Below are 27,516 nucleotides of genomic sequence, written 5' to 3'. Positions count from 1 at the left end.
CCCATAGTTACTGGGTGTCGGCGTTTCTCGGTTGAGGGCACTGGCGGTCTCCAGCTATAGTCCACGTCAACCAGTTCAAGTTGATCACGTTTCTCAAGTTATTCAAGTTAAACAAAGTTAACCAAGTTAATCAATTTATCCAGACATACATATATCCACAATTGCTTTGCGAGGAGAATACTGAAGAGCAGAGCTTCCTGCACGGGTATATATACTGGTGCTGACATCAGATTGAAATCTGACTCTGTCTCCAACTGCTATCAGGAGCACACTATACCCATTGGTCCTGAATCCATCTGTCTACACTAAGGAAAACAAAATTATCAGGTAAGTAATTTCTCCATTTGATTTCCTTTATTAAATCTTTTTATTTTTTTTTAAGAAATATGTTAAAATATCCATGGATCTATCTTTTATAAATGACAAAGGTGTCAAAAATTACTACACACTAACTGAGGATCAGTCATTTTTGCAGATAACCTTTGACACATTTCTCTGACTTTGCAAGAATAAAGGTATTCACACATTAAAAGATCCACTAATTCTTTCAGAGGATTACGGATTCTTCTTTCTAGAGCTAGTAAATATAATCCAGTGGAGTCTGTATATGCTTCAGAAATGATTGGGCGCAGTCAATCACATGGAGGTTTATTGATCCAGTCACAACACTTTATCTTTGTTTTCCCACACCTCTGATTTTACACCTTAGAGAATGGTTTAGATCAGATTCAGACACAGCAGTCTGTCTCAAATTGTTTCCCCTGAGGCAGGCCATGCCTACTTGAAATACAATCTATGTAGGCATGCCTGGGATTTTTTTCTGCTTGTTTGTGTACATATTTACAGATAAGTATTTTTGGGGGCTTTCTTTAAAATGTTTTGTGTTTAATAAAATGTTGATTTTAATGGTTTATGATTAAGATAAGCGAGTGGGTATTATGCAAGACTGTGACAACCACAGTAGAAACAGGCTCATGCTTCCTATGAAGCCTCTCTAAACTTCTAAAATGATTTATTATGCTTAGGTCAGATCAATTTGTTGAACATGTGTGTGTTTTGTGTGTTTAAATAATTTCGCTAAGTGTTTCTCGTACACAAGAGAGCAAAGTAATGTGGTTGCTATGGCAGTCCTCTTGAAAACATAGAAAAACATAGAAATAAGGTTCAAGAAACAAGCTGTGGGTGATACCTTTTTACTGGTCTAACTCAATACATCCATGAGGAGCTTTTGAGAGCTATTCTCCTATCATCAGCTCAGTCAAGGATCATCAATAGTACACAAATGAGGGTACAAACACTATTTAGTAAAAACAAAAGTTGATCTTGATAATAATTACACCCAGATATGAGGTAGTATCATGTATAGTGCAAATCTAGTTAATGAACGGCAACAATTGCTGGCAAAACATGGGACAATGAGTCGTATAGCTGTTTTAGAGCATTTAGTATAATCATATATCAGTGTAAGTCTAGTGGACGAAACCAAAGACTGTCCTTTTTAAATATATTTTTCAGTGCATCTAAAATGCAATTTCAAGTACAAGTGATTAAATTAGAAAAACTTATAGATACTTAGCTTGGCTTAGCTTTACAAATGTTTGGCTTGGATGTCCTGAATCAGATGTCATGGAGGGGAAGAATGAGCTGGCTGTCACTTCTTGCCAACTCTGTTAACCCAACACTGCCAGTGTTTGGGCATGTATCATCTACGTCAGGGGCTTCTTAAATCATACCAAGCATAAAAAGCGGACACAGTCTAGTCTCGTAAAAGAGAGCCCCCTGTGCACGTTTCTTGGTTTCCTGTTGGTATGTGAATTCTCAGTCTTGAGGGTTTATTTCCCTTTAAGAAATATGCCTATTTTATTTCTCGATCAGCAATGCCCAGAAATTGTGGGGAGGCAGCACCTCATCGAAGGCGGAAAATGGAGCCCTTTCACTGCGGCACGCTGACCACTTACCCTGATGGCGCTGGGACAGAACGAAGATTACTTTATGGAAAGGTTCTGAAAGAATATGCTGCAAAAATAAAAGGCAATGTATATGAATCTTTACTAGCTTAGGCATGGCACCATCTGCGCCATAATGTCAAGGGGATTTCACTTCAAAGCAGCAGCTCAACACAACCTGAAAGATGTAAAGTGTGTTAAATTTATCTATAGTGAATGCACCTTACAGCTGTTAATGACAGAAAGCGCAGCTCTTGGTACAGTAGAGCTCATTGGAACTGCCTGATGATTCTCTCTGATAGCCATGTTACTATTCTGGGTTGCGTTTTCACTAATTCAGTCAGAGAGTTGCTTAGGGAACATTAGTTTATTGGCATGCCTGAGAGAGCGTGAGAGAGTCTGCAGGAACAGGAGAATCTTGTGCTTTTGTGGCACTCTTCCCCAAAAGCAATAAAATGTAATAAATGAAGTGTTTTCGAACAAATGTCCACCTAGCTGTAATTACACAGAGAACCAGGTGCACATTTATTGGACATAGGATAACAAATAGAAAAAGGCTTGAGATAACTCAAACGTGAAACTTGGGAGCAGTAGCACCAAACATTAAGGTTTCAACCCTGGCTACTGTCCATTTGCACATCTTCCATATAGATTCATAATTCAATTATCTTAAACAAAATACAAAAAAACTCTTTCTGAAATGGGAGTACATCTTAAATTCGCTCATCTAATGCTTGGTTCAGCAAAGGCTGGGCATTCTGGCTGCAACTCTTAAGGAATTTCCTTTGGAAATTTAAATATCAAAGGGAAAAAAAAGGTAGGTAGAGTGGCAAGGGCTATGAGAAAAGCATATAGAAAAGAAAAAAGAAGGAGCTGTAATGCTGATCTTGGGATTGAAACTAAAACTTACAAAAATATTCTGAAGCATTCTACAGACAGTTGTGCTTGCACAATTATTTTTTTCCTGTGAAATTTTTCCCTAGCAGAAAATTAAATTCCCCTGCAAAGATAAACTAGTTCAAATCTGTACAAGCAAATCAACTTACAGGTATTTTGCATTTTTTTGCCCTACCTTTTCATGAAAATTCAGCTTTTTATGGATGAAATGTGTTTGAAAATTCCCAGGTTACCATTACCATTTTGGATTGCAATCCTCTACAAAACTCAGCTCATCTCTAATTTTTTTTTATATATCAAGTTTTCAAATACATACAAGTATCTTTTATATCATTAGGAAACACGTATAAGCCTGATATCACAATTTTACAAAAATCAGACTTAAAGAAACAAAAGTACATGACAGGCTTAATACTTTAATCACATATTATAGTGAACTGGGGGCCTAAAAAAAAGAGGAGATTTAAGAAATACATTTAAGTAAAGGTATAGTCCTGATAAAGGTGCAGATTATCTAATTCATTGGAGTCTGTGAGATACAATTATTAGGAAATACAAGAATCCAGAAATGCTCTCAATTGCTCTGGAGCAAAGAAAATATATAAATCCCCATCTTTCTTTACTAAACATTTACAGGGGTATCTTAACAAAAAGAGTGCCCCTGCAGAAATTGTTTCACTTCTCAATGAAAGAAACCCTTTGTGTCTCTCTTGAGTTATTTTGGATATATCTGGGAACATTCTAACTGTTGCTCCATGAAATTGAGTATTTAGATGCTGAAAATAGCGAGACATCAGCTTGCTGATGTCTTGCTCAGTTATTAGAGAGACCAACAGAGTAGGACGGTCTATAATTTCAATCCCTGAGGATTCAGGGAATGAAGTTAAATTTTGCATTTAAGGTAAGACTATGGGTTCCATTATATTACGCCTTTCCTCTGTGGCCCTAAAAATAAAATAAACTTTATTTATATTAGGTAACTCAATGTCCGGAATTTGAAGAACTTCCTTCAAATATCTTTTGAAGGTTATTTCTGGTAATTCTCCCATTATCCTTGGAAAGTTGATCAGTCTCAGGTTTAACCATCTGTTCCAACTTTCTAGTAGCTCTAGTCGTCGTGATAATGCCGTTCTATCTTTAACCGTGGCAATATTGAAATTTTTAATCTGCTGTATGTCCGACTCATCCTTGGTTACAGACACCTTCACCAATGCAAGAGCTTTTTCTTGATCTTGAAATTTGTTATTAACTGAGAAAGTTAAATTGTCAATTTTGGTGTTACAAGCTTTTACAGCTATTGAGAGGCCAGCCTTTAGCTCCCACAAACTCTCCAATGTTACTATCGTCGGTTTAATCGGAGGTAAGAGCTGCTCACCTTGCGTCGTGGTTTCTGCTTCCAGTGAACTTGTAGCTGGTTATATTCTTTGGGGTTCAGGGTTCTCCCCTGTAGATCTTGACCGCGTTCCTCGCTGCTCCAACTCCGATGACTCACCCTCCTGCAGCATCTGCCCAGTCACCTCATTGGTCTGTGACAGCTGCAGTGTGCTCGTGAGCAGCTCAACTCTCTCCGACGGCGGTCTCATATCGGGAGGGCTGAGCGAAACCTCTGCCCCAAGCGTTGACGTCTCTCCTTCAGATATTTCTGCAGCAGGAGATTCCTGCCCGAGTTCTGCACCTCCAGCCGACATAAAGCTGGTAATCAAGGCTTGCTCTGTAAGTTGGGTCGAGATTGAGGGAAAAACCCTCACTTTTCCCTTGTGTTTCGGTGGCATAGTGGGAAAATTCTTGATGATGGTCAGCACAGCTCCTTACATGCCTCTGCTCAGGACACCATCTTGCCCCCAGTCAGCAGCTCATCTCTAATTTGGCTTTTTTTTTTAGTTTATTACATGGCCACTCTTATTGTCTCCACTGGTAAAGGTGAAATTGGCCAATCTGATTCCCCTGAGGTAGCATTCTGCAAAATGTGTGTGTGTATGTGTATATATAAATATACACATTAATATTATAGAACGAGAACACCATATAGAATTTTCCTGTATTATTAGCATAAGCAAAAGTGTTATAAAAGACTAATATATTTTATTACATGATTGAAAAAGCCAATTCATAGCTTTGCAAGTGAACTCCCAACAGGCATTCAAAGATAGTTTAATCATTATTTGCAAAAACAACAGTTGATCACAAATCATTTAAAAGTTTTTCAATAAACATTTTTGACAGTAATAATGGTGAGTCAAACAGTATTAAATCTTGTGCATTAAACTTATCAATAATATAAAAAAGTGTGGACCTTAGATGGTACCTAAAACATTCATATTACATGCCTTATGTATTAACATAGATGGTTAGAAAGATGTGTAACCCCTCCTTAAGGTACAAGTCAAGTACGGAGGGGGACATAAAATAATTTTAAGTTCTTTAGAGCAGGGACCCTGGCTAACTTTTACGTCTCTTCCCATCCCAAGGTGTAGGTCCTTCAGACTAGGGGTGGAAGGGAGTCCTCTCCGTCCCAGTTTGGGGTGACTAATAAGCTGTGATGGAGCTCCCTCATGCCAATGAGTGGGAGTTATTTTTTTATAATATATTTTAATATTTGTAACATATTTACAGGACTCTTTTTAGTTTTAACTAGTTATTTTTGATTGGGCATGAGATTTATGATTGACAGGTTGGGTGGTATTAAGGATTTTCGCTTTGTCCTTTCTCCGGATTCCTTTTAGCACTTGAGAGAGAGAGAGAGAGAGAGAGAGAGAGAGATGGTAACACAGGATGCTCAGGTATGAATACAAGGGGTATTTTACCATACTTATTTTTGGTGAGCTGAAGGAGATTAATTTTTCTCATTTATATTTTTAAATTTTGAAGAATTGAGCTGCATGAATAGACCTTTATTGCAGAAATATATTTTATGTTAGAGCTCAGGTGAATCTGTTATTTTCATTTGTAAGTCACGTGACTGCATTCAGATAAGATACTGAAGGTTTTACCTACTGTCTGAGGTTTATGGCTGTCGAGGAGAAAAGTGTATTTCCTGTCCTTGAACCAGGCTTTGGTGCTGGTGTGTTGTGCACTGAAGCATGGGATAGCTCAAAAAAAGCCAACTCTAATCTAAAGATAGCCTACTATATGGCCCCACCCCCGATGATCTGGATTAGTCCTCAGGGTACTCAAAAGAAGTGCTGGGACACCTCCCAAGTGTTCCCAGCATTTAGACACATAGAGGCCAAAGAAAGGTGTGGGATCCTGCGCGAGAGCCATGAGTTCCTGCTGCTATGAAGTACTGTGAAATTTGGAAGTCTTGTCTCTAATAGTGTGTGAGCTGTTGTTGAAAAATAAATCTACCGTTCAAAGACGTGGACCGATACCTGGACTGTGAAAGTAAGCCTCATGCCATTTGTGATTTACCTTCATTGTGAATTATCCCTTTGTTTACCTGCAGTGCATAAGTCAGGAAGAGTTCTGTTGTTTACATTCCTCATAAAACCTTCCACTGCAACATAAATCCTGTATGCGTGTGCTGCAGAGGCCTTCAGCCTTACCATGGCCTTGCATCTTTCTTGCCAACTATGTTAATGCATATGGCATATAACATGAACATTTTCAGGTATCATCTGAGGACCACACGTTTTTGTATTATTGATCAATTTAAGGCACCAGATTTGCTACTGTTTGGCTGGCCAATATTTTTGATACAAACAGTTTTTCAAAATGTTTTAATGATTTTTGATCAATGGATATTTTGCCAGTAATGATTAAACTCTCTTTGAATGTCTGTTGGCAATTCTCTTGTAAAGCTATGGCTTTTCTCATCCATATATTCATCTTTTATAACACTTGTGCTTATGCTGATAATATAGGAGAATTTTTGGTAGTGTTCTCTTTCTTTAATTTTAGGGTTATAATTTGTGAGAACATTTGTGCTGCTGTCTTAGTGCTATATATAATAATCATCTATGCTGCCTCCAAGACTCTAAGGCTAGTTGATTGAGACCAGTCATATTAAAGATGTTTTATTGCCAGATTGAGGTCTATGTGCTAAAGCTTTGTGTAATTGGTAAGGCTGCTTTGCATGCACTTGGAATAACAGACTAAGAACCAAGATCCTAGCATGCATACTAAACCGTCCCCCAGAAATTATTAGCACATAAGTACTTGCTTATGAAGGAAAGTTGGATACGAATTAGGCTTTAGTAGGCACAAGGAAATAGCATGGTATGCTCTCCTTTTGTGCTATTTAGCATGTGCTCACTAAGCCCTAAAACAGGAATAGGCTTAGTGAGCACATGCTAAATAGTGTTTTATATCCACAATGAATATGCATGAGATGCATTTGCATATAGTGGAGGCAGTGCATGTAAATGCATCTCATGCAGAGAGTTTGGATATCCTGAAAACCTGGCCTGCTTGTGGGCACTCAAGGATTGGAACTGCCTACCCTTGGCCTAAACTTTAACCTTACCTTAGACCAGGTGGTCATTTTTTAGAGATGTGCATCGGGTGCTCGATCGTTTCCACTTTTGGATTCGTGTGGCCACGAGAAAATCTCGTATTCCCGCAGATCAGCATGTTTTTTTTCATGAAAAATCGTTTTTCGGCTTAGTGCGCGCTAACAAAAACTAACGGTAACTAACGGTAACTAACGTTTTTTTGTTAGTGCTAACGGGAGTTAGCGCGCACTAAGCCGAAAAATGATTTTTTTATGAAAATTCGGGGAAAATGCAATCGTTTTATTGTTTTCCCGATCTATGACGATTTAGGAAATATCGTACGAATTTCCTAATCGTCAAAAAACGATTGCACATCCCTATCATTTTTAAATTCACACTATTTCAAGGGCTTAGCTACCAGCAAGTGTTGTGTCTGAAAGATGAAGGTCGCAAACAAGAGAAGACACCCTAAATATTTCCCCAGAGGGCCTGCAACTATTCTATAACTTCTCTTTGGAAAAGGAAAAACACCAACACACACATTAGACATTCTTACTACAGTCCACATTTACTGACACAATGAAAATGGTTTTTCAAGCAAAAGATTAACAAATGACAAGTAGTTTGCAAAACTCATCGTACATCTCACAGTGCATAAGTTAGCACATAGGCCCCATCATGTGCCATGAAATTAACTTTCTACTGAGCTTTTACATCTCTGTGTGGCATGCCTTCTTGTGTATGGTGGACTCTGTTTCTTCAGTTTAATTGTCTCATTCATTCTTTTAGGTAAATAAAGCCTAGTGTGCACATACAGCAGTCATGCAAATATTTTTAAATGGTCCTGAAATGTTTTATCAATGTTTATGCAGGTTTGCTGTGCAGTTGTAAAAAATGAAAAAAAAAATCATACTTAACCTGTATTGCATTTGTAATAAATTGCTTGTAAAATATTGGCTAGATTTCAGTCTTCGAAAAATTTAGTGCATGGGATACATTAGGTGCTTTTAATAATTTATTAAATAATTCATTAATAGGATTGATGTTAGCTCAGTGATTACAAATTTTCATAGAATTTTCAAGTTATCCATCCTTAATAGAATTAAAGACAGTGAATCAGATAGGGCAAAATATCCATTGATACTCCACAGGAGAGGGGTTATGACAGAAGTCCCAGAAGTCCCAGAAACTTCGTCTATCACAGTGAGAGCAGTGACTGCATCTGCAGTCAGGGCCACTGTTTCCATTAGACAAATTAGGCAGTTGCTTAGAGCACCATAATTTTGGAGCGGCAAAATCCCACCAGTGTGAGGTCCAGGGTTGCGGGTGGAAGAACAGGCCTATGGCCAATGGTGGAGCCATCTTGTTAGTGGCCCCAGGTCTCTTCTGTTCCTTTAACCACTGGTGGGATGTGCCCGAGGAATAGGCTTAGGAGCAGGACCTGCTTGAAGAGTCCATCCAAGAGTGGCCAAAAAAACAGAAAGACACTCAAGAATGGGGCTTATGGAAAAGCCCAGCCTGCCAGCAAGCAAAGAATGCAGGAGGAGGCTTAGGGGAGAGAAGGAAATGAATACTGGGTAAGTGGGAAGGGAGGAGAGAGAGAGAGTGCATATGGGAGAGAGAGAGGGATATTGTGTGGGTGGGAAGTAGAAAGAAAGAGAGACAAGGTGCTGGGTGAGTGAGTGGGTAGTGGGGTGGCGAGAGTGTACTGGGTGGCAAACGTGCACTGGCAAGAGAGAGTACTGAGTGGTTGGGGTGGAAAGAGAATGTGCGTGCACGTTTCTGAGAAGGTGGGGAGAGTGAATAGAGAGAGAGAGAAGGTACTATGCAGTTGGGAAGATAGAGAGAGAGGGTGCTGCTACTCTCAGAGAGAGAGGGTGCTGGCACTGCAGAAAAAGGAAAAAGAGATTGAGGTGATGCAGGTATGCTGAGAAAGGAGTGGAGGCGAGAGAGGAGAATGCTGAGAGGGAGCAAAAGAGGAGAGAAGAAGAGGTGCTGTTCAGGCAACGAGAAGGGGATGCTGGGCAGGGGTGAGAGTAGAGATCAAGACAGGTGCTATGCCAGTGCTAATGCCATCAAAGAAGGGAGTGCTGTGCTGGAGTCACTGCCACTGGCAGGAGGGAGAACTGTGCTGGAGCTGCCACCAGAAGGTAAGTTGGGATGGGAGGAATGAGGGGGTTATATGACCAAATTTTCGCCTTGAGCACCTAATACTCTTGAACTGACCCATCTGCAGCAGTGATATTATCTTGTATTAGAACAGCTGGGAGAGCCTTGAACAATGGCAGTGTCAGTTACTGTCCTGGTTCCAGCTCTGGCTTTTATCAGAGCCATTCTTGAGGCTCTCCATGACCTGCTCTTAGTGGCTGCAGGAGCAGTTTTCAACAGTCTTTCGTCCTATGTGAATTTCATCAAGGGTAGTATTTGATTCATTTTTAAGAGATGAGGTTACATTTCTCTCTTTCCTCTCACTGCGCATAATGGGGCAGATCTTAAAAGGCTTACGGACGTAATATACACGCATAACCCTTTTGAAACACTCCTGCGCGTGCAGAGCCTATGTTGCATAGGCCAGCGACACGCGCAAGCCCCGGGACGCTCATATGTCCCAGGGCTTGAAAAAGGGGGGGGGGGGGGGCGTGGGCAGAGTGGGGCAGGGCGGGGGCGGGGCCGGAGCCTCCAGGCACAGTAGCCATTTGCCGCTGTGCCCGGAATCGTGGGCCGGACGCCGGCCAGCACACATAACCTAAGCCTGCCAAGAGGCAGGCGCAACTTAGAAGTTAAAGGTAAGGGGGGAGGTTTAGATAGGCCTGGGGGGTGGGTTAGGTAGGGGAAGGGAGGGGAAGGTGGCTGCGCACGCATGTTATAAAATCGGACGTAGATTTGTGCGCGCCAGGTTGCGCGCACAAATCTACGCCCGCACATAATTCTTAAAATCCGGCCCAATTTGCTAGCAATTTTTATTGGAATGATTACAAATGTTTGATTTGTCTGTTGGGATTCACTACTTGTCTGATACCCTCAAACAGTAGCCTTACATGGAATAATTTTGAAATAGTCCACATAAATTTGCAGGCTGTTACATAAGTTACACCCATTTTCATAGCAGACTTACAAGCATAAGTCCGCTTTGAAAACTATCCCACCAAATCTATCCCAGCACAATGACACAGAAACACAGAAGTGACGGCAGAAAAGGACCTAAAGGCCCATGCAGTCTGCCCAGCAAGCTCCCATACTTATCAGTTACTCAGACCAGCAAGGTCAGGGCTCTTGTTGGTTACTGTTTGAGCCCAACAAACATTATACTTGTTATTTGATGTGGATAGTTTTGCCATGACAATTTATGTGCATACTTTTTAAAATCCAAATGCATGCATGCAAATGAAAGACCCTCCACCCCCTGAACAGCAGTAAATGAGCAGGCATACAAGTCTTATGCACACACTTTTACCAGCATATCAGGTGGGCGATTTTATGGAAGGATATCTCCACACAGCTTTATCTGTGGGAATGGCCTTTCATATCACCTTTCCTGGGAGCAATTTTCAGGCTTTCTGATTTGGGACAAAGTCCGTGAGTACATTTGACCCACAGACTTTACATTGGTTTCCAAAGAGAAAGTACACGTGAAACCTGACCGTGCACATTTGCTCCTGCTCTTGGTGCAGGCAGATTTTCTTTGGAAAATAATGCATACTAGAGACTTGAAAATACATTCTACATGCATTATTTTCTTCCCCAACGTAAGCACCCCCTAGGTCTGCCTCCTCTAAATGCAGCTAAAATCACGCATTGAGGGAGGGTAAGTTCCTGAATAAGTGGCTTTGAAAATTATCCTAAAAAAGAGGGGCCATCTGACAGATATGGTAATTGGGGTTTTTTTTTGCAAAACAATAAAGAACTGGGTCTAAGCCATAGAATATAGATTTGTTTTGTGGGTTTCTGTGCGTCTCTGTGTTGTCTTGTCAAGTTGTCATTGGGTTTTGGGGTTTTTTTGTATTTACTACCACTGCATTGTGCCCATGCTTGCTTGCAGTTTACAGACACTGAACAGAAAAGTATTTGAGCCTTTTCTGTAGAATCAAGGCAGATTCATATCAAATAGTGCCCAGTACATTAAGGCGGTCCTAGTGATTTTTGCTTCTCATGATTTCCCCTGGTGGTGCTGTCTTAAGCTAGCTACATGAATGTGAATGGTATCAAGCCTCAGGTTTGGCTGGGGTATGGCAGACAGCTTGTTCATTCCTGACACATGCCAGCGAAGTTAAGTTTCCTGCAGTAAACATGGTGGATACTTTAGACCAGTCTCCATGTCAAGGTGGTGAAGACAAGGCAGTATCTGAGACTCAAGAAAGCATGGGACAAGCACAGGGGATCTCTGAGGGAGTGGTAGAGGTTTGTAGAGCTGAGCAGTTGTGAGGATGGGCAGATTAGATAGGCCATATGGTCTTTTCCTGCTGTCATGTTAACGCTTCAATATTAATGCCTGCTGTACTATCCAGTGCTAATACCCAGAGAACTGATTAGCAACTTTTTTTTAGCAATTGAATTTATTTGCATGTGCATTACATTACTGCATTGAAATAATATAGTGCATGAAATTAATGTAACTTGGACAGTGGCATTAGAAAATGCCCACATTAATGTACATTGATAGGCGTCATAATTCGGTGTTAACCCTAATATCCTTTAGTATCCATTACCTTAATGAGTTGCTTCATTATATAATACATTATTTTAAAGGGAAGATCTCCCAAACTATAAAGCATAAGAAGTGATATCTGTAATCACCTTTTTAGTTATCTTCAGGATTTTTCCAATGTTTCACTTGACAAAATAATATATCATTTCAGGTGTAGTGGATGAATATAAAGGGGAAAGTTTTAGAGTTTCCAAGAGCCTTAAACACCCATAATTAATTTGCATGTGATAATGTCACAGTTGCAGTCTTTTTTTTTCATTCAGTCCAGGATTGAATAAGCTCTTTTCTGTCCTCCCTCCTCTTTTCCTTTCCCATTGCTCCCATCCCCCATGCCTGATTTTGCTTCTAATGGATACCAGCCATCAGGCAAGTGGAATTTCTGATCCATTTGAGTCATCTTATATAGGCCTGCTGAAGATGGAGTATTAAAACTAAAAAGTGTCCATTACCCCTGACATGTTTTATGAAGCCTGTAGGTTCCAGAAGCCTTGCGTATTTAAGCCCCATTTCTTTGCACTATTGATTACTACATGTGGTTGGACTTTAATTCACATTAAGTGTGGCGTTGCAATAAATATCGATGTGTGGAGGAAGATTTATTTCAGCCTCCTGCCTCACAGTCCAACTCACTGCCAAACACCTGATGCTGTACTTTCTCGGAACTGATGCTCTGAATTAGAAATTAAGAAGGCATTTGATTTTATGGTATAGCTCCTGTTTTGGTTGAAGCATGAAAATAGTGACTTAATGAATTAATAAGGAAATCCCCTGAAAGCACTCATGAAAATTATTGTAAAAAAAATAAATAAATAAAAATATATATACTGCATATATATTCATTTTCTTTGCACCCAATGATACAAAATATAAATCCTTAAATTTTAATCATGAAAATAATAGATTTGTGGTTTATATCATGTGTGATCAGAAAACACCTAATTAGTTTGCTTTGCCCAGACAGGACCTACTGTATTTGGACAGTGGCATTTACAGAATGAAGAAAATAAGCAAGTTTGCTTCCAAAATGAGAAATTTCAGCTGCATGATACACTAATCTCAGCAAATGATTATCTGCTCCCTAGACAATGGAATTTCAGACAGAATTCTCAGAATGACAAGGAAGGCCTCTGCACGGCCTGATAAAAGCACAGCCTGCAAACTCGTGCACGGGAGCTCAGTAACGAGAACAGCAGCCGCCTCTAAAACGTCTTTATCAGGAAGGTAAACAAATACTTTATTTATGAACTTGAAAAAATAGGTGAATATCTTAGTGGACTGGGAAATGCAAACTCATAGAACTATCTCCTGGGTTGCTTAACTTCCAAGACACGTTTAGCTTACACCCTGTGAGAAGTCAATAACTGACTTATATGAAAACTTCTGCTGAGAAGTCTCTGGTAATTAATTTAATAATTGTTTTAATAGAGCTTTCTCATTTATGAGGTAGTTTTAAAAGGTGTTACATGTGTAAATGTAAATAATAACTTAGCAAGTTTAAAAGATGCACTTACATGGGTAAAGTACATTTGCAAGGGTAAAACCAAATTTTAAGCATGTAAATGCTTTTTAAAATCAGGTACTTTATGTACTCTAAATGGGATATTTTTATAGCTAAAATGTTCTTATACTTCTTATTTATTAATTCCTATGTGGAATTATTTTCTTACCATATTTTCTATCTAATTCAAGTAATAATATCCATTATTTATGACTATAACCACTTTGGGTCAAATTTAAGGATGCCAGAGTGAGAAACTGGGATGGTGCGCCAGGAGGAAGTTGGGCCACATGAATGCAGTTTCCTGCATTGATAACAGAGACTCTCAGGAAATGACCACTGTGACAAGAGGAAGAGATAGTGCAAGAGTGCAGTTTTCTGTGCTGAGATACTGCTGCTATTGTTAGGAAAAAAACAAGACTGAAAACTTACAGGTGAATTTTCAAAGGAGTTACACATGTAAATGTAACATGTGTAACCCTGTGTTCTGGATAGTAACTGTTTCCAAGGCCACACAAAAGAATTTGTAACTAGGGCTATCTTCATGCCTCTCATTCCTCTCTCTTATATCCTCAAGGAGTGGATTCTTTTTTGTGTTGGCCTCCCTGGAGGAAAGGCCTATACTGGAAACAGTTACTAAACATGTCCAGTTCAGAGAAAAGAAGGGGACAGAAAAAACTCTCCCATTCTCAAAAGGTGGAAGAATCCAATACTTGCAAAAAATCAATTTCGGATCCCATTTCACAGCAGGGTGCTGCAACCTCCTCTTATGCTAGTTGAAAAGTTATACAGTCCCTCCGGGGATACAGCCTGCCAGGAATGGAACAGGACCAAACTGCGGAAACCAGAGAAACTGTAAAAACTAGAGATGTGATTTGGCCAAACCTTTTGGTTTGGCCTTCCTTATCGGCCTGCTGTGGGACATTTCGTTTGGCTGTCTCGATCTGAACCCCCCAACCCTTCAGATGTAATTAATTACAATCCCCCACCCTCCCTACCCCCCAAAAACTTGCCTAAAGTCCCTGGTGGTCCAGCGGGGGTCCCAGGAGTGATCATTTGCTCTCGGGCCTTTGGCTGCCAGTAAACAAAATGGCACTGGTGGTTCTTTGCCCTTACCATGTGACAAGGGCTATCGTTGCCATTGGCCGACCTCTGTCACATGGTAGGAGCAATGGATGGCCAGCGCCATCTTAAAAGTGGTGTGGGTCATCCATTGCTCCTACCATGTGACAGGGGCCGGCCAATGGCACCGATAACCCCTGTAACATGGTAAGGGCAAAGGGCCATTGGCGCCATTTTGATTAGTGGCAACCGATGGCCTGAGAGGCGGAGATCACCCCCGGGACCCCCACTGAACCACCAGGGACTATAGGCAAGTTTTGGGGGGGTCGGGAGGGTGGGGGATTGTGGGTTTTCCTATCATTTCAGGGACCCCCCAAACCGCGACAAAATAGGAAATATCATCTATATTTCCTATTTCGTCGCAAACAAATGCACTTCCCTAATAAAAACTTCTCCAGCTAGCCATCTCTCTTACAGAACTATTAAAGGAACTGACAAGGCAATGCCTCTCTTTATCTATGTCAGAGTGGGGGCCTAACTCAGAAAGCGCACACGATCCAGATCTTTCACTTCTGATATCAAACTACATCTGCCTTAACTCACCTAGCGCCCCCTCCCCCCCTGGTGCCTAAGGGACACCCTATTCCAGACAACCTCGAGGGGAGGTGCTGTATTGAATGGTATGCCCCTTTGCAAATGTCTACCCAAGGACTGGGGACTAGGGCCATCTAGTGGAGACTCCATTGTCTCTATACATGCTATTGTAGCAATTTTCAAAAACCATTTATCTGTGTTAAGTGCACTCAACATGGGTAAAACCTATTGACAATTCAATGGCATATAATGTAGTTATTTTCAAAATGCACGAGTAAAGTGCATTTACATATGTAAAACCCAGTTTTAAGCATGTAAATGCTTTAAAATCAGGCCCTTTGTTTGTTGGAGGTTGATGAGCTGCGGATGAAAGAGGTTGGACCACTTTCCATACCATTTTCTCTCTCCATTCTATCCTTCTTTTTCATACCTTTCTCTCATCTGTACGCCCCTTCCTTCTCCTTCCCTCTGCATCTTACCAGCTGCCAGACTCAACTTTCCAGGCTACCACAAGAGGTTCCTCTCTTTTTTTTTCTCTTTCTCTGTCTCCAGGATTGACAAGATGGTTTTTCCCAGTCTCAGAAAACTGTTCATCTCTTCTCAGTGGCTAGCAGGATGGGTTCTGTCAACCACAGTAGCCAGCAACCAATGCCTCAGTGCCTGCCTCAAGGGCCTCTTTTGGCTCCTGTCATACCTCCCCTACCATAAAGTCAGATTTCAATTCACTGAAGTCTGCATTTATCCATGTTCTTTTGCGTGTACTTGGATCTTAGAAGGAGGAGAGCATTCTAATTTTGAATGGACCAGTCCATCTAGCTGAACACTATAATACAACTTTATTTTCCCAGGAAGGTACAAAATTGATTACTATTTTTACTTTTCTCAAACTTTCACTCAGACTTTAAGGGAGTAATTTTCAAAGACTTGCATGGGGCTCATTCATGTAACATTATGGGGTAGATTTTAAAAGAAGCGCGTGCGGCCTACATGTTATAAAATCCGGGGTCGTCGCGCGCAAGGGGGTGCACAATTGTGCATCTTGTGCGCACCGAGCTGCGTTGCCTTCCTCCGTTCCCTTCCCCCTAACCTAACCTTCCCAACCCTTCCCCTAACCTTTCTCCCCAGCCCTACTCTAACCCCCCCCCCCCCCCCGACTCTTGTCTTACCTTTTGCGCCTGCCTCTGGGCAGGTGCACTTTGCGCACGCCAGCAGCCTGCCGGCACGCGATCCTCCAACAGAGCGGCAATGACCACTCTGTTGGAGGCCTCTGGCCCTGCCCCGCCCCTTTTGTAAAGCCCTGGGACTTACACGCGTCCCGGGGCTTTACGCGTGTTTCGCCGGGCCTTTTTAAAATAGGCCCGGCAGCCAAGACCGGTTATGCGTGTAAATCATCTGGATTTACGTGCGTAACATTTTTAAAATCTGGCCCTATATATAGTACACGTGCAAGCAGTCCCTGTGTATGGCAAGGACATTTTCAGGAAGGTGGGAGTATATGTGCACTGCCACTGCCACATGGAAAAGCATGTGTGTACAAAGAGGGTGGTTTGAGGGCATTCTGGTGGTGGGGTTTAAAAGACTGTATACATTTATGTATTTTATAAATGGAATACGCGGGTATATCATCATCTATGCACATGTGTTTTTATACACTGCTAATTAAGTCACAGAAATTAAATCTGACTTCACTTTTGACTGCAGTTTTTGGGTTGAGGGTGTGAATGAACTGGTGCTTGGACATAAGAGCACAAATTAGTATTTTCATAAGCACACACATCAGTCAATGCGCATCTGTGTATACGGTAGCCAGTTTTATAAAATATCTGCCTCCGTGCATAAACTGAGGGCTATTATGTGCACATGGTACAATTAACCAGTGCTTGGGGAGGGTCATTTTATAACAACCTATGGGCCTCATTTTCCAATATCGCAGTGGTAACGCATGAGGGGGCGTGTCCCATGCAAATAAGGCATTTTTCGTGCAGTGGGAAAACATCGCGTCACGCGATGTTTTCGCGATTTGAGAATCCATTTCCGCAAATGGCGAAAACATCGTGCACCGCGATAAAACAACCAATGAATCTTCACAGTACACGAAACTGTCCCAAACAGCCTATTTCCACTCTTAGATGCTGCAAGCAACATGTTATATGTCTCACACAGAGAGAGAGCGAGAGAGAGTGAGCCTTGCTATAGTGCCTATGCCCTAGACAGGTATTTGTATCCCTATCGGAGGGCCACCTAGTAACTCGAGGTGGGGATTAGGTATGAGCGTAGGGGGTTGGGGGCCACTTTCACATTCAACATGAGACATACGGAAAGAACAGTGGTCTCTAGTGAAGATTTGCTGGCCGTTGGAGTGAGGACACTCACTCCAAGAAGAGATTTGGGCAACGTTCTCTCAACCTAGCTTGATGGACACTCTACCTGGGCAACAACAAGCTAGGTTGAGAGAACGTTGCCCAAATCTCTTCTTGGAGTGAGTGTCCTCACTCCGACGGCCAGCAAATCTTCACTAGAGACCACTGCTCTTTCCGTATGTCTCATGTTGAATGTGAAAGTGGCCCCCAACCCCCTACGCTCATACCTAATCCCCACCTCGAGTTACTAGGTGGCCCTCCGATAGGGATACAAATACCTGTGTAGGGCATAGGCACTATAGCAAGGTGCTCTCTCTCTCTCTCTCTCTCTCTCTCTCTCTCTCTCTCTCTCTCTCTCTCTCTCTCTCTCTCTCTCTCTCTCTCTCTCTCTCTCTCTCCCCCTCTCCCTCCCTCCAGATGTACGTGGAATCCAGCATGGCATACATGCACACAGTTTTGCCTCCTTGGGAGCAGGCGTAAATGTGTTTATGCATATTCTGAAAATTGAAAGTATGCATAAAACCTGTATCCCAGCCCCAAGTTTTTCCCCAGGAATACCTACCTCTCTCTAGTATACGCGGAAAATTACTTCTGTGCATATTTTTACATGCAAAGCTTCTGGGGCAATTTTCTAAAAGCCCATTTACATGCATAAAACCACATTTTGTATACATAAATGCTTTTGAAAATCAGGTCCAAAATATATGTGCGTACTTTTATAAAATAGGGGTAGAAACAATGAGGATCCATTCATTAAAAAAAAAAATGTGTCTTGAAAAAAACAGTAAACTTTCATATGCGATATTTATAAATTGTGTGGTTCCCACTGCACAATTTATCAAATACAAGTGCAACTTTAGGGACAGCAGCCTCTACATGTATGAGCCTAGTTATGCACACTATTCAGAATTACCCTCTAAATCTCATGTTATTTCCTAAAGTAAATAACCATGGAAATACCCAGTTTTTCCATATATTCATTGAAGGGAAACTCCTCTTCATTATTACTAAGCCAATGCTATAGTTTAAAACCAATTGCATTTGCAGACAATAAATAGTGTTTGCTTAGGGCCAGATTTTAGTAGCTATGCATGAGCGTAGATTTGTGCACGCAACCCGGCGCACACAAATCTACGCCCAATTTTATAACATGCGTGCGCCGAGCCCTAGGGGAGCCCACCCCACACCTTCCCCTCCCTTCCCCTATCTAACCCACCCCCCAGCCCTACCTAAATCCCCCCTACCTTTGTTTTCTTATTTACGCCTGCCTCTGGGCAGGCGTAGGTTGCACGCGCTGCCAAGTGCTGTCGCGCGATCCCCCGGCACGGCCGCTGTGCAGGAGGCCTCAGTTCCGCCCCTGCCCTGCCCATGCTCCGCCCTGCTCTGCCCACTCCCCGCCCCTTTTTTTCAAGCCCCGGGACATACGCACGTTCCGGGGCTTGCGCGCGTCACCGGGCCTATGCAAAATAGGCTCGGCGCATGCAGGAGCAGGCTTAAAAGGGTTACGCGCATATATTATGTGCGTAACCCTTTTAAAATCCGCCCCTTAGATGGTAACTTTTAAACAGCCAAACGGGCATACATGTACGCGCATATGCTCGCTCGCATGAATGGACGCGGGTATTTTATAACATATACGTGTATAAGCAGGCATGATATAAAATCAGCTGTACACACATACCTGTGTGCATAATTTTGTATGCATTTTGCTTGTTTATTTTTATTTATTTTAATATTTTTCTATACCGTCGTTCAGTGGGTACTGTGACAACGGTTTACAGTAAGGCACATAAAAATGATGCTCAGGTATATCAAGTTACACAGGTGCCATTAAGGTTCGGTAACATAGGGCCTCATTTTCCAAGCCGCTCGCACGCGAAAAGTCCCTTATTGTGTGCGATACCAGGATGGGGGCGGAGTCGGCCCCGGAAGAGGAGGAGTCGGGGCGTCACCGGGGCCGACTCTGCACTGAAGCCATGGACAGCGAAAAGGTAGTTGCCTATTCGCTCCCTATTTCGCTCCCAATACCTACATCTCCTATGGTGGCGCTATTGGGTGCAAAACTGGCAGCGATCACACCGCGACGGTGCGATCGCTGCCGGCTAGTGCATGGCCCGCCCCCCCCCCCCCCCCCCCGTTTCGGCCCCCTGCCCCTCATCTTCTAAAGTATCGCAGGCCTGCGATACTTTAGAAGATGAGGCCCATAGTTTGTAAACAAATATTAATTGGTAAGTGTAATAAATCCTGTCCATTTCTCATTGTAACAGTTTTGGATACGAGATTAGCTTTATCATTGTACTTTTATCCTTTATTGATGAACTAAAAAAAGCTTAAACTAAAATAAATAAAATTACACACATATTGGTTTTGGTTATGTGTGTGGTTGTTCTATTGTTTGTACCTTGCATTCCCCTGGGTACTATTCTCCTTTCTCTTTTTGATAAGCTTGTTTAAAGAGCCAGGGTTTTTAGTTTTTTTCTAAAGGTTTTGCTATTACTTTGTAGTCTTAACTCCAAGGGCATGGTGTTCCATAGTATGGGTCCTGCCAAGGATAGTGTTTGCAAAAATGCCAGCTCTACTGTATAAGTGCAGGTATTTTATTAGATACATGTGCCAATGTAATTACCAGTTTCCCCAGTCCATTCCCAATTTGCCCAGGTAAAGGCTAGGACTGCCTATCTCCCCTAATTAACCTTCCTCCCTTTTACCCTATTAGACCTGACCCTTCAAACCCCACTGACTAGCTCTGATTTTTTTAAATTTAAAACGTACACGCCATCCATACCAAAATTAATGTTACGCGGTAGGGGACCCTGGCGCATGCTTGTGCATGTAAATACTTACACGCACATTTCAGGTTACAGACCTGGAACACACATGCCCTGCCCCTTTTTGTAAAAACAATTTTGTGAGCATACCAGGAGATAGCACACTCGTGCGCTTTTTAAAATCCACACGGCATGTGCCGGCCAGACGTCTGCGCGTATCTCCCGGCTTTGGCGCTTGTAGGTCTTTTAAAATTCACCTGCTTGTATGTGCTGAAATTTCCATCTTGTTATCTATATGCAAAAAATCCAGGGCCTGCCAAAAAGAGCTAAAAGGATTGTATGTCTTGAGTCATCATTCTCCATTGTATACATTCTTAGCTATATATGAAACAGATTATATATTTCAGGCTGGCATTCAAAGCAACTTTTTTTACTGCATTTGTGGAAATCACAATAAGGCTGTTGCCTAGCAACACAATAGATTTCTCATGGTCTGGTAGCAAGTGTAGAATTTTTATTGTTGGCAACATTTCACTAATCCAAGCTTTTCAAAAGGACTTATTTCTACTTTTCCTGTTTTTGGGGATGAGGTAATACATGCCTGTAAATGTGTCTTTCTCATGGATATTTCACTTCCATATTTGAATATTTCTTAGTAAATCATTTGGCCTGATTTCAGTCAGTTTGTATATTATTGCTTATACAAATACGGCATCCTTTAATACACTTATCTTTCTGTACCATAAATATCAGACATCTGTCATAAATGTAGGGATCTTGTCAGCTCCCTACTTGTCAGGAAATACCATTAGTGTAGGGAAAGACATAATAGTAACCTTGTGGGTTTAAAGCTCCCCCATGTGGAAGCTAGTAATGGATGGGCCCCTCCAGCTTATAGTGCCTGACCACCATTTTACCGTGTGGATTCCCTTTTTGGTTTTGCAAAGGCAGCATGTCTGAGCTGTCCCCTGATTTTATTTTAATTGAGTTGGTGCCTCCATGCAGCATTTTATTTGGATGGGAGCTTCTTTCCACCCTCCCAATTCACCCTATAGTCATCTATTAATTTATTTAAGTTTGGAGTACCCAGTAACTTGGGACTCAGTTAAGCTAATTTAATTTCTGCTCTACAATCTAATGGGAGAGGCTCCCTTCACACTAGAGGAAACTGTGATCATCAAGATACAAGGAGTGGATGACTTTCAGCCATCCTGAGAGGAAGAAAGAGAAAGGGGAGAGAGGAGAGGAATTTGGACCTCATCCAGGGCCCAAGAATATGTACTGGAGATTTGGAGAAGAGAAGAAAAAGTTATCACCCTGATACTGATAAGGAGATGAGAAGAAGGACTTGTGCTATTCAGGTACTGTGAGGAGATAAAGGAGTAGTAGGAGACAATGTGGAGGAGGTAGGAGATAAATGACTGTGTAATATGCATTCCCTCTTTGACACTTCACCGCATTGGGAGAGAAGATATTGACTTGTCCTATGCCCATGAGAGGGAAGAAATCATTAACTTAAAGAACTAAATCAATTGGCTTTACCATCTTGTACTTAAACAAGACTTTAAAGAAGTCACAAATGTATTTGGAAACACTTGTGCCATCTAGAAGTGAATCAATCAGCTGTAAAGAGCTTTATTTCATCAATTACAACTTTTATCAGTAAAGAGTATTATTGGAAACCATCCAAAGATTTTAGCGTGTTCGTTTGGTGACTTTAATGCTCAACTATGCAGCTTTCATCACTGCAGTGCTCAAGAACTTTAAATTGGGAATTAAATTAATGCAATACAAAAGGCCTTCAAAGAAATCTTTCCCCCCATGCAGGAAACCCTGAAGAAATAATATACAAGTTGTAAATGTTTTCACATGACATTCATATTTGAGATAATGGCTTCTCTACTACTATCTGAGTTCATCCAAAACAGGGGTTACATAAAGATAACTCATTCTCTGTCATGCCCTTATTCTAGCAAAACAAAATATATTTTTAAAGGAAATGACAACTAGTTTATTTTCTTGAGCACTTCAGATTGTTAAATAAATGTTGAAAAATCTGTTGAAAATTGACAAGTTAAAAAAGTCTTTTGCTTCTTGGGCAGTGGCTTAAAGTGGCCTTTAGATCTTTCCTAAAAATGTATACATTCTAAAATTACTCAGCAAATCAGAAAGCTCCCTTATTCCTGCCCATTTTAGGAAATACTGTATGCTAGAGCTTATAAATAGGCAGGAAGAAGATATGGCCAAAAATAATGTTGGTGTAGGTGGCTGGTGGTTGGTGTATAAATATCTTGCATTAGTGTTTATGAAAAATAAGACCAGTGATGTGACAAATATCATCTGTCTATTCTCATGTAGGAAAGATAGGTTTGAGATACCTGAGGTTCCAAAGTCTGGAGAGAAGTTTCGGAAATTGTTGCACTTGGAGGCGAACCCTTGTCCTGGAGCAGTGGAGAATGGCTTCCTGGTAGGGACCAGGAAACACCTGCCCCCAGGGGTGGAGCACAGGAGGAGACAGAGGCTAGGATGAGCTTCACCACTGGAAGCCCGCAGTCCCCTCGAGTGGAGCCCGTAGGGACCCGGGCCGCTTGGACTTAGGTGGGCCTCGCAGGTTCTCCCGGAGAGGTGGTAGAGAGGCGTGCCCACAAGCAGCAAGGGAGCACAGTCGGACTCTAGGCTGTAGGTCTGGAGGAACAAGGAAGGCCAGTACAGTGTAGGCGATGACAAGGCAAGGGACAAAGCCAGAATCAGGAGACGTGGTCAATGGCAGCCGAAGTTAGAATCTGAGGATCAGTCCGAGGAGTAGTCAACGAAGCAGGGATCAGGTTCCAGAGGTCAGATGAGGTCACAAGGCACGCAGAGGTCAGGATCCAGGCAGCAAACAGAGTAGTCAAGGAGCAGGCCGAGGTCAGTATCAGAGAGACAATCTGAGGGTACTACCTGGGGAGACAGGACAGACAGATGCTGGAACAGAAGGATGGTGGAACAGTAGGACGCTGGACAAGGCTGGAATGAGACTGGAAGAAGATTGTGAATGCGGAGGCAAACTAGTACACTTACAGTGCCAACCCGATTGCCAAGGCAAGGAAGTGCAGGCAGGGACTTCCTTATATTGTACATTCAATCAGGGTGCGCCGCGGAGCTAGGACCCGCCCCTGGCCCTACAAGAGTCCGGCGGTCCGCGCACACGTAGGGGCGTGGCCAATGCCACTGGGGACGCCTCACTCCGTCATGAGGCCTGGTGCGCAGTGGAAGGCCCGGCGACCGCCGTCACGGAACGCCGATGCCTGGAGGAGCTCACGGCTGCCACTGGGGAGGCCAACCCGTGTCCTGCAAAGGAGCTAGCGAGGTGAGCAGCTGGGTGCGGATGGGGCGTGCAACAGAAATATCCATTCACAAAAATACAAACAACTTCAAGACTTGATGGATTACAAACAACTAAGCTTACCCAGACTGCTTAGAGAGATAATATTAAAGCCAAGTATACTTTTTAGAGATTTGTTTTAGTGCATGGTTGTGGCAGTTGGTTAGTTGATAATATTGTTCCTTATACATTTTTCAATGAATTATTACAAACCGAGGTTCCTTTATTATTATATATTTCTTGATTAACATTAGAATTTGGGTCAAAAACACTAATTCATCTGTTATGCATTAGTGGTAATAAAATATATAGATACAGTGTCTACAGTGGAGACATAATGAATAATCTGCAGGTACCTATCAGCAACTAAGTTGGTTTACATAGAGATGCCTATAGATTGCTCACAGAAATATGCAATTATAACCCCTGGGCTGATCCAGATTCCAGATAGGGTTCCAGAAGCCATACACAAACACAGTTTTAAATATCCTCTCTTCCCATGATGTTAATGCTATTACAGTTTCCAAGATTCCCTGCAGGAATTATTCTTCTAGTTCCTGTGTAGAGCTTTAAGTCAAATCCCACTTTATAATTCATTGTATACAGCACTGATGATCACTTAGTAATAAAAAGCAACAATAATCACGCTGGAGACTGTTATGGTTTCCAACATAACTTTTACTGTTGAATTATGGAGCTGATGGAAAAGTTCTTTACAGCTTTTGTTATTCTATAACATTATGTACAAGTTCCAGCGTTTTCTTTTGATAAACTTCTGACCCTGATCTCTCAGCAACTTCTTTTGACATGTATTGAATGCCAGTAGTCTAGTCTAGTCATTCTCCTGTCCAATCAGATGGTAAGGGCCACTCCTCCCCAATTGATGGAAATATCTCTTTGGTCAATTTGGTGTGTTCCATGGAAAAATGTCAATTTTCCTATCTTTTTTGTAGTTCTTCTATCCTCTCATTCTTCCTAATGGTGATACCTGAAGGGTACTGTCTTATTCCTCTTCGTTCATTATCTCTTTGAGAAATGAGTGAACCTCAGAGTGGGTCCACGAAGTCTCCTTCTCTCCTATCAAACTCCTGCTTTCTATGGATGATTTCTATATCATTCCTCCTGGAGGATACTGGTGATCTAATGATCCTCTCTGACAGAAAGGCACCATTCCATTTAATGTAAAACAAAAAGAGAAATATGAGTCCCTGGATCCTGGGGATCTCAGAAAAATCAAAAGGGGCACCTCAGACTCAATTAAGGAAATCAAAGAACTGAGATGGGAAGGGTGGAAATCTTCCCCCACAGGCAAAGAAAAAGGTTTCCAAAAACGTGGTACTCAAATGACTAATGGTACTTTGTCTCCATTCCTGACCCCAGGTCTCAATTACAGAGATCCCAGATTCCTTTCTCAGCAAAAAAAAAAAAAAGGGGGTGGGGGGGAATAGCAATCGACATGCAGCCCCTAGAAGCGTCAACTCAGACTTCCACGTCTTAAAATGGTGGCGGGGTTTTTATGTGCTGGGAGCCCATCATCTTAGGCTCTCACATGGGAGATCTATCCCTATATATATATATATATATATATATATATATATATATATATATATATACTAATTTTGTCCCTACCCTGATTTAGGAGAAACCAAATACTCTTGGTAGAGAACCTTTGGGTTTCTCTACACAATGTTTATAAGTACACTAGGGGCCATGCTTTTGCTCACTTCACTTGCCAACCCGCCAGTACAATCTGCTGTGGTCTGTGGGGAAGTAGGAGGGTTGGAGGTGTGTGTTTGTGTGTGCACTCTTTCCCCCTTGCAATCTCCACTTAGTCTCCCCTCCTCCTCTCCCTCTCACTTACCCCTTCTGCTTTTTCCTTCCCCGCTCAGTCACTCTACTCCTCTCCCATTTTCCTTATTTAACCCCTCCCCTCTGCCTCCTTCCCTCTCCCATTTACCTCTCCCATTCCTCACGCATATCTCCCCTCCCATATACTCATCCACACCCTTCCCTCTTTCCCTCAGCGCTCCCCTCCTTTCCATCTCCTTCCTTCTCACTCAACTCCTCCCACCTCAGGCCTCCTCCTGCTGCCAATGGTGGGGACCAGGAAACCGCACCAGTCATTTCACTGCCACCACTGCTGCTGCTGCCACCACCGCGGTGGTGATCTCATTGCCCCTTATCTCCCACTGCCTGAGTTCTCCTGCAGCAGTGGCAATGAGCTGGTCCATCCCCCAGCTATAGGTGAATGTATTTTAACTATGCATGCACACAAGCAGGCACATCATAGTGCTCACTTGGGGCCCCTTGAGGTTTTAGCATATGTATTTATGATATATATATATATTTTAATTATTTACTGATGACAAAAGATAACATTCAAGCAAACCTGTTTCTTTTTTTTTTTTCCACAGAATGAGTCATCTAAAGCATGAGCATCAAAAACAAAGTGGAGTAAGAAAAGACATATTGAAAGCTAGAAACATCTGTGCAAGTACATTGTCGAACTGTAATGCCTGCTCCATACATACAGGGTAATTTTCAAAGGAAAATGTAAATGGAACATAGCAATTTTCAAAAGCCCATTTACTTGCATTTAGTGCACTTAACACACGTAAATGGGCTTTTGAAAATTGCTATGATAACATGCTATATTTACATTTACCTTTGAAAATTACCCTGATAGTTTTACTGCAATATATGGACTGTTTACACCCCCATTGGGTTCTTTTCAAATTAAGTATTCAAAAAACATTCTTTTATTTGCAGGTGGTTATTTCTGTGACTTGAGTCTGCTGAATTGCTGTTTGCCACATCCAGTTATATCTCTTCTGCTTATACTAAAGAGTCTGCAAGGTCCAGATTTAGCTGTAACTAACCATAACAGTTTGACAAATTGTTGGTAAAATACAGGAGAAAGAAATACTTTGCACAAATAATTATTACTAGTTAACTCTGAAAATATACTCTGTGTCAAAATTTATTGTGCAAAAACTTTTATTTTATTGGCAAGTCAAGCTCTTTTAAATAAAAAATAAAAAAAGGGGTTGCTGCCTTTTAAATAGCATTTTATGTTGGCATTGCTGCCCATTTTCAGTGAAGCAGATTAGAATAGTCTATACTCTGGCCGAACAATGTAACTTATCTATTCATGCCGAAGTAATAAAATTATTTATAACTTGATCATAATGAAGGGGCAAAATTAAACTTGGAAAGCATGCATAGACCACCATATGAAGTTCAAGCAAATTCATGGTTATAAAACCAAATAAATAGTTACCGGTAACTCACATCTGCTGATGAACTGAGGTGCAGACATTATTTAAGACTGCTGAGAAAAGGCAAAATTGCCCATGGCAGAAGCCTTCTGGAACCCCAGGCTCTAGCTGGTCTTTTCTTCCTAGTCATGTTGTCAAATTAATCCAAAGCCTGCCCATGCTCTACACAGTTGTCTTAGATTTTCCTTAATAAACCTTTATTTCATTTTGATTGCAGGCACTGTGATTATATTATTGTAGAGGCACCTCTGAAATTGTGGTAGTAAAGGGGAAAAAGGGATTTCCCTCTGAAGAAGTAAGCGAGGGAGGGGGGTGGGTGCAGGCGGTACCCCTCCAAGATATGGACTCTTCTCTGATACAACACTCTGGGCCTGCCCCTGTTCATTTAGAGGGTACTTTTATAACAGATTGCTATAGTAGTAAAGACTGCATGTACAATAGTACCATATATTTTCAAAGTGAACTTATGCACATAAGTTTGCTGTGAAAATCCTCAGGTAATGGGCCAAGTTCATGCACAAACTACCTCCTGCAAAGTTGTGCCTTTTTCTAAGCAGGGCCCAACTTGTGCAGGGTAACTTTCACGCAGGGAGGATAATTTTCAAACAACTCTA

At 41.7% G+C, this 27,516-nt stretch overlaps 1 protein-coding gene across 2 annotated transcripts in view; it reads left to right on the top strand.

The window, feature by feature from the left end:
- LOC115099285 overlaps positions 1-27,516 on the top strand; it is a 187,648-nt gene that overhangs the window by 128,981 nt on the left and 31,151 nt on the right. Inside the window, exons 9-11 of one of the 2 annotated variants that reach the window (XM_029616839.1) lie at positions 1,876-2,031; positions 13,061-13,199; positions 26,039-26,078. In XM_029616839.1, coding sequence (XP_029472699.1) covers positions 1,876-2,031; positions 13,061-13,199; positions 26,039-26,078 — 335 coding nt within the window. The remainder of the gene's footprint in view (positions 1-1,875; positions 2,032-13,060; positions 13,200-26,038; positions 26,079-27,516) is intronic. The other variant, XM_029616840.1, reaches the window with a different exon arrangement.

This window comes from Rhinatrema bivittatum, chromosome 9 (assembly GCF_901001135.1).
Source record: "Rhinatrema bivittatum chromosome 9, aRhiBiv1.1, whole genome shotgun sequence".
In the NCBI taxonomy this organism is placed as follows: domain Eukaryota; kingdom Metazoa; phylum Chordata; class Amphibia; order Gymnophiona; family Rhinatrematidae; genus Rhinatrema; species Rhinatrema bivittatum.
The sequence above is the reverse complement of the archived record's forward strand: the minus strand, read 5'-3'. Positions and strand labels throughout refer to the sequence as shown.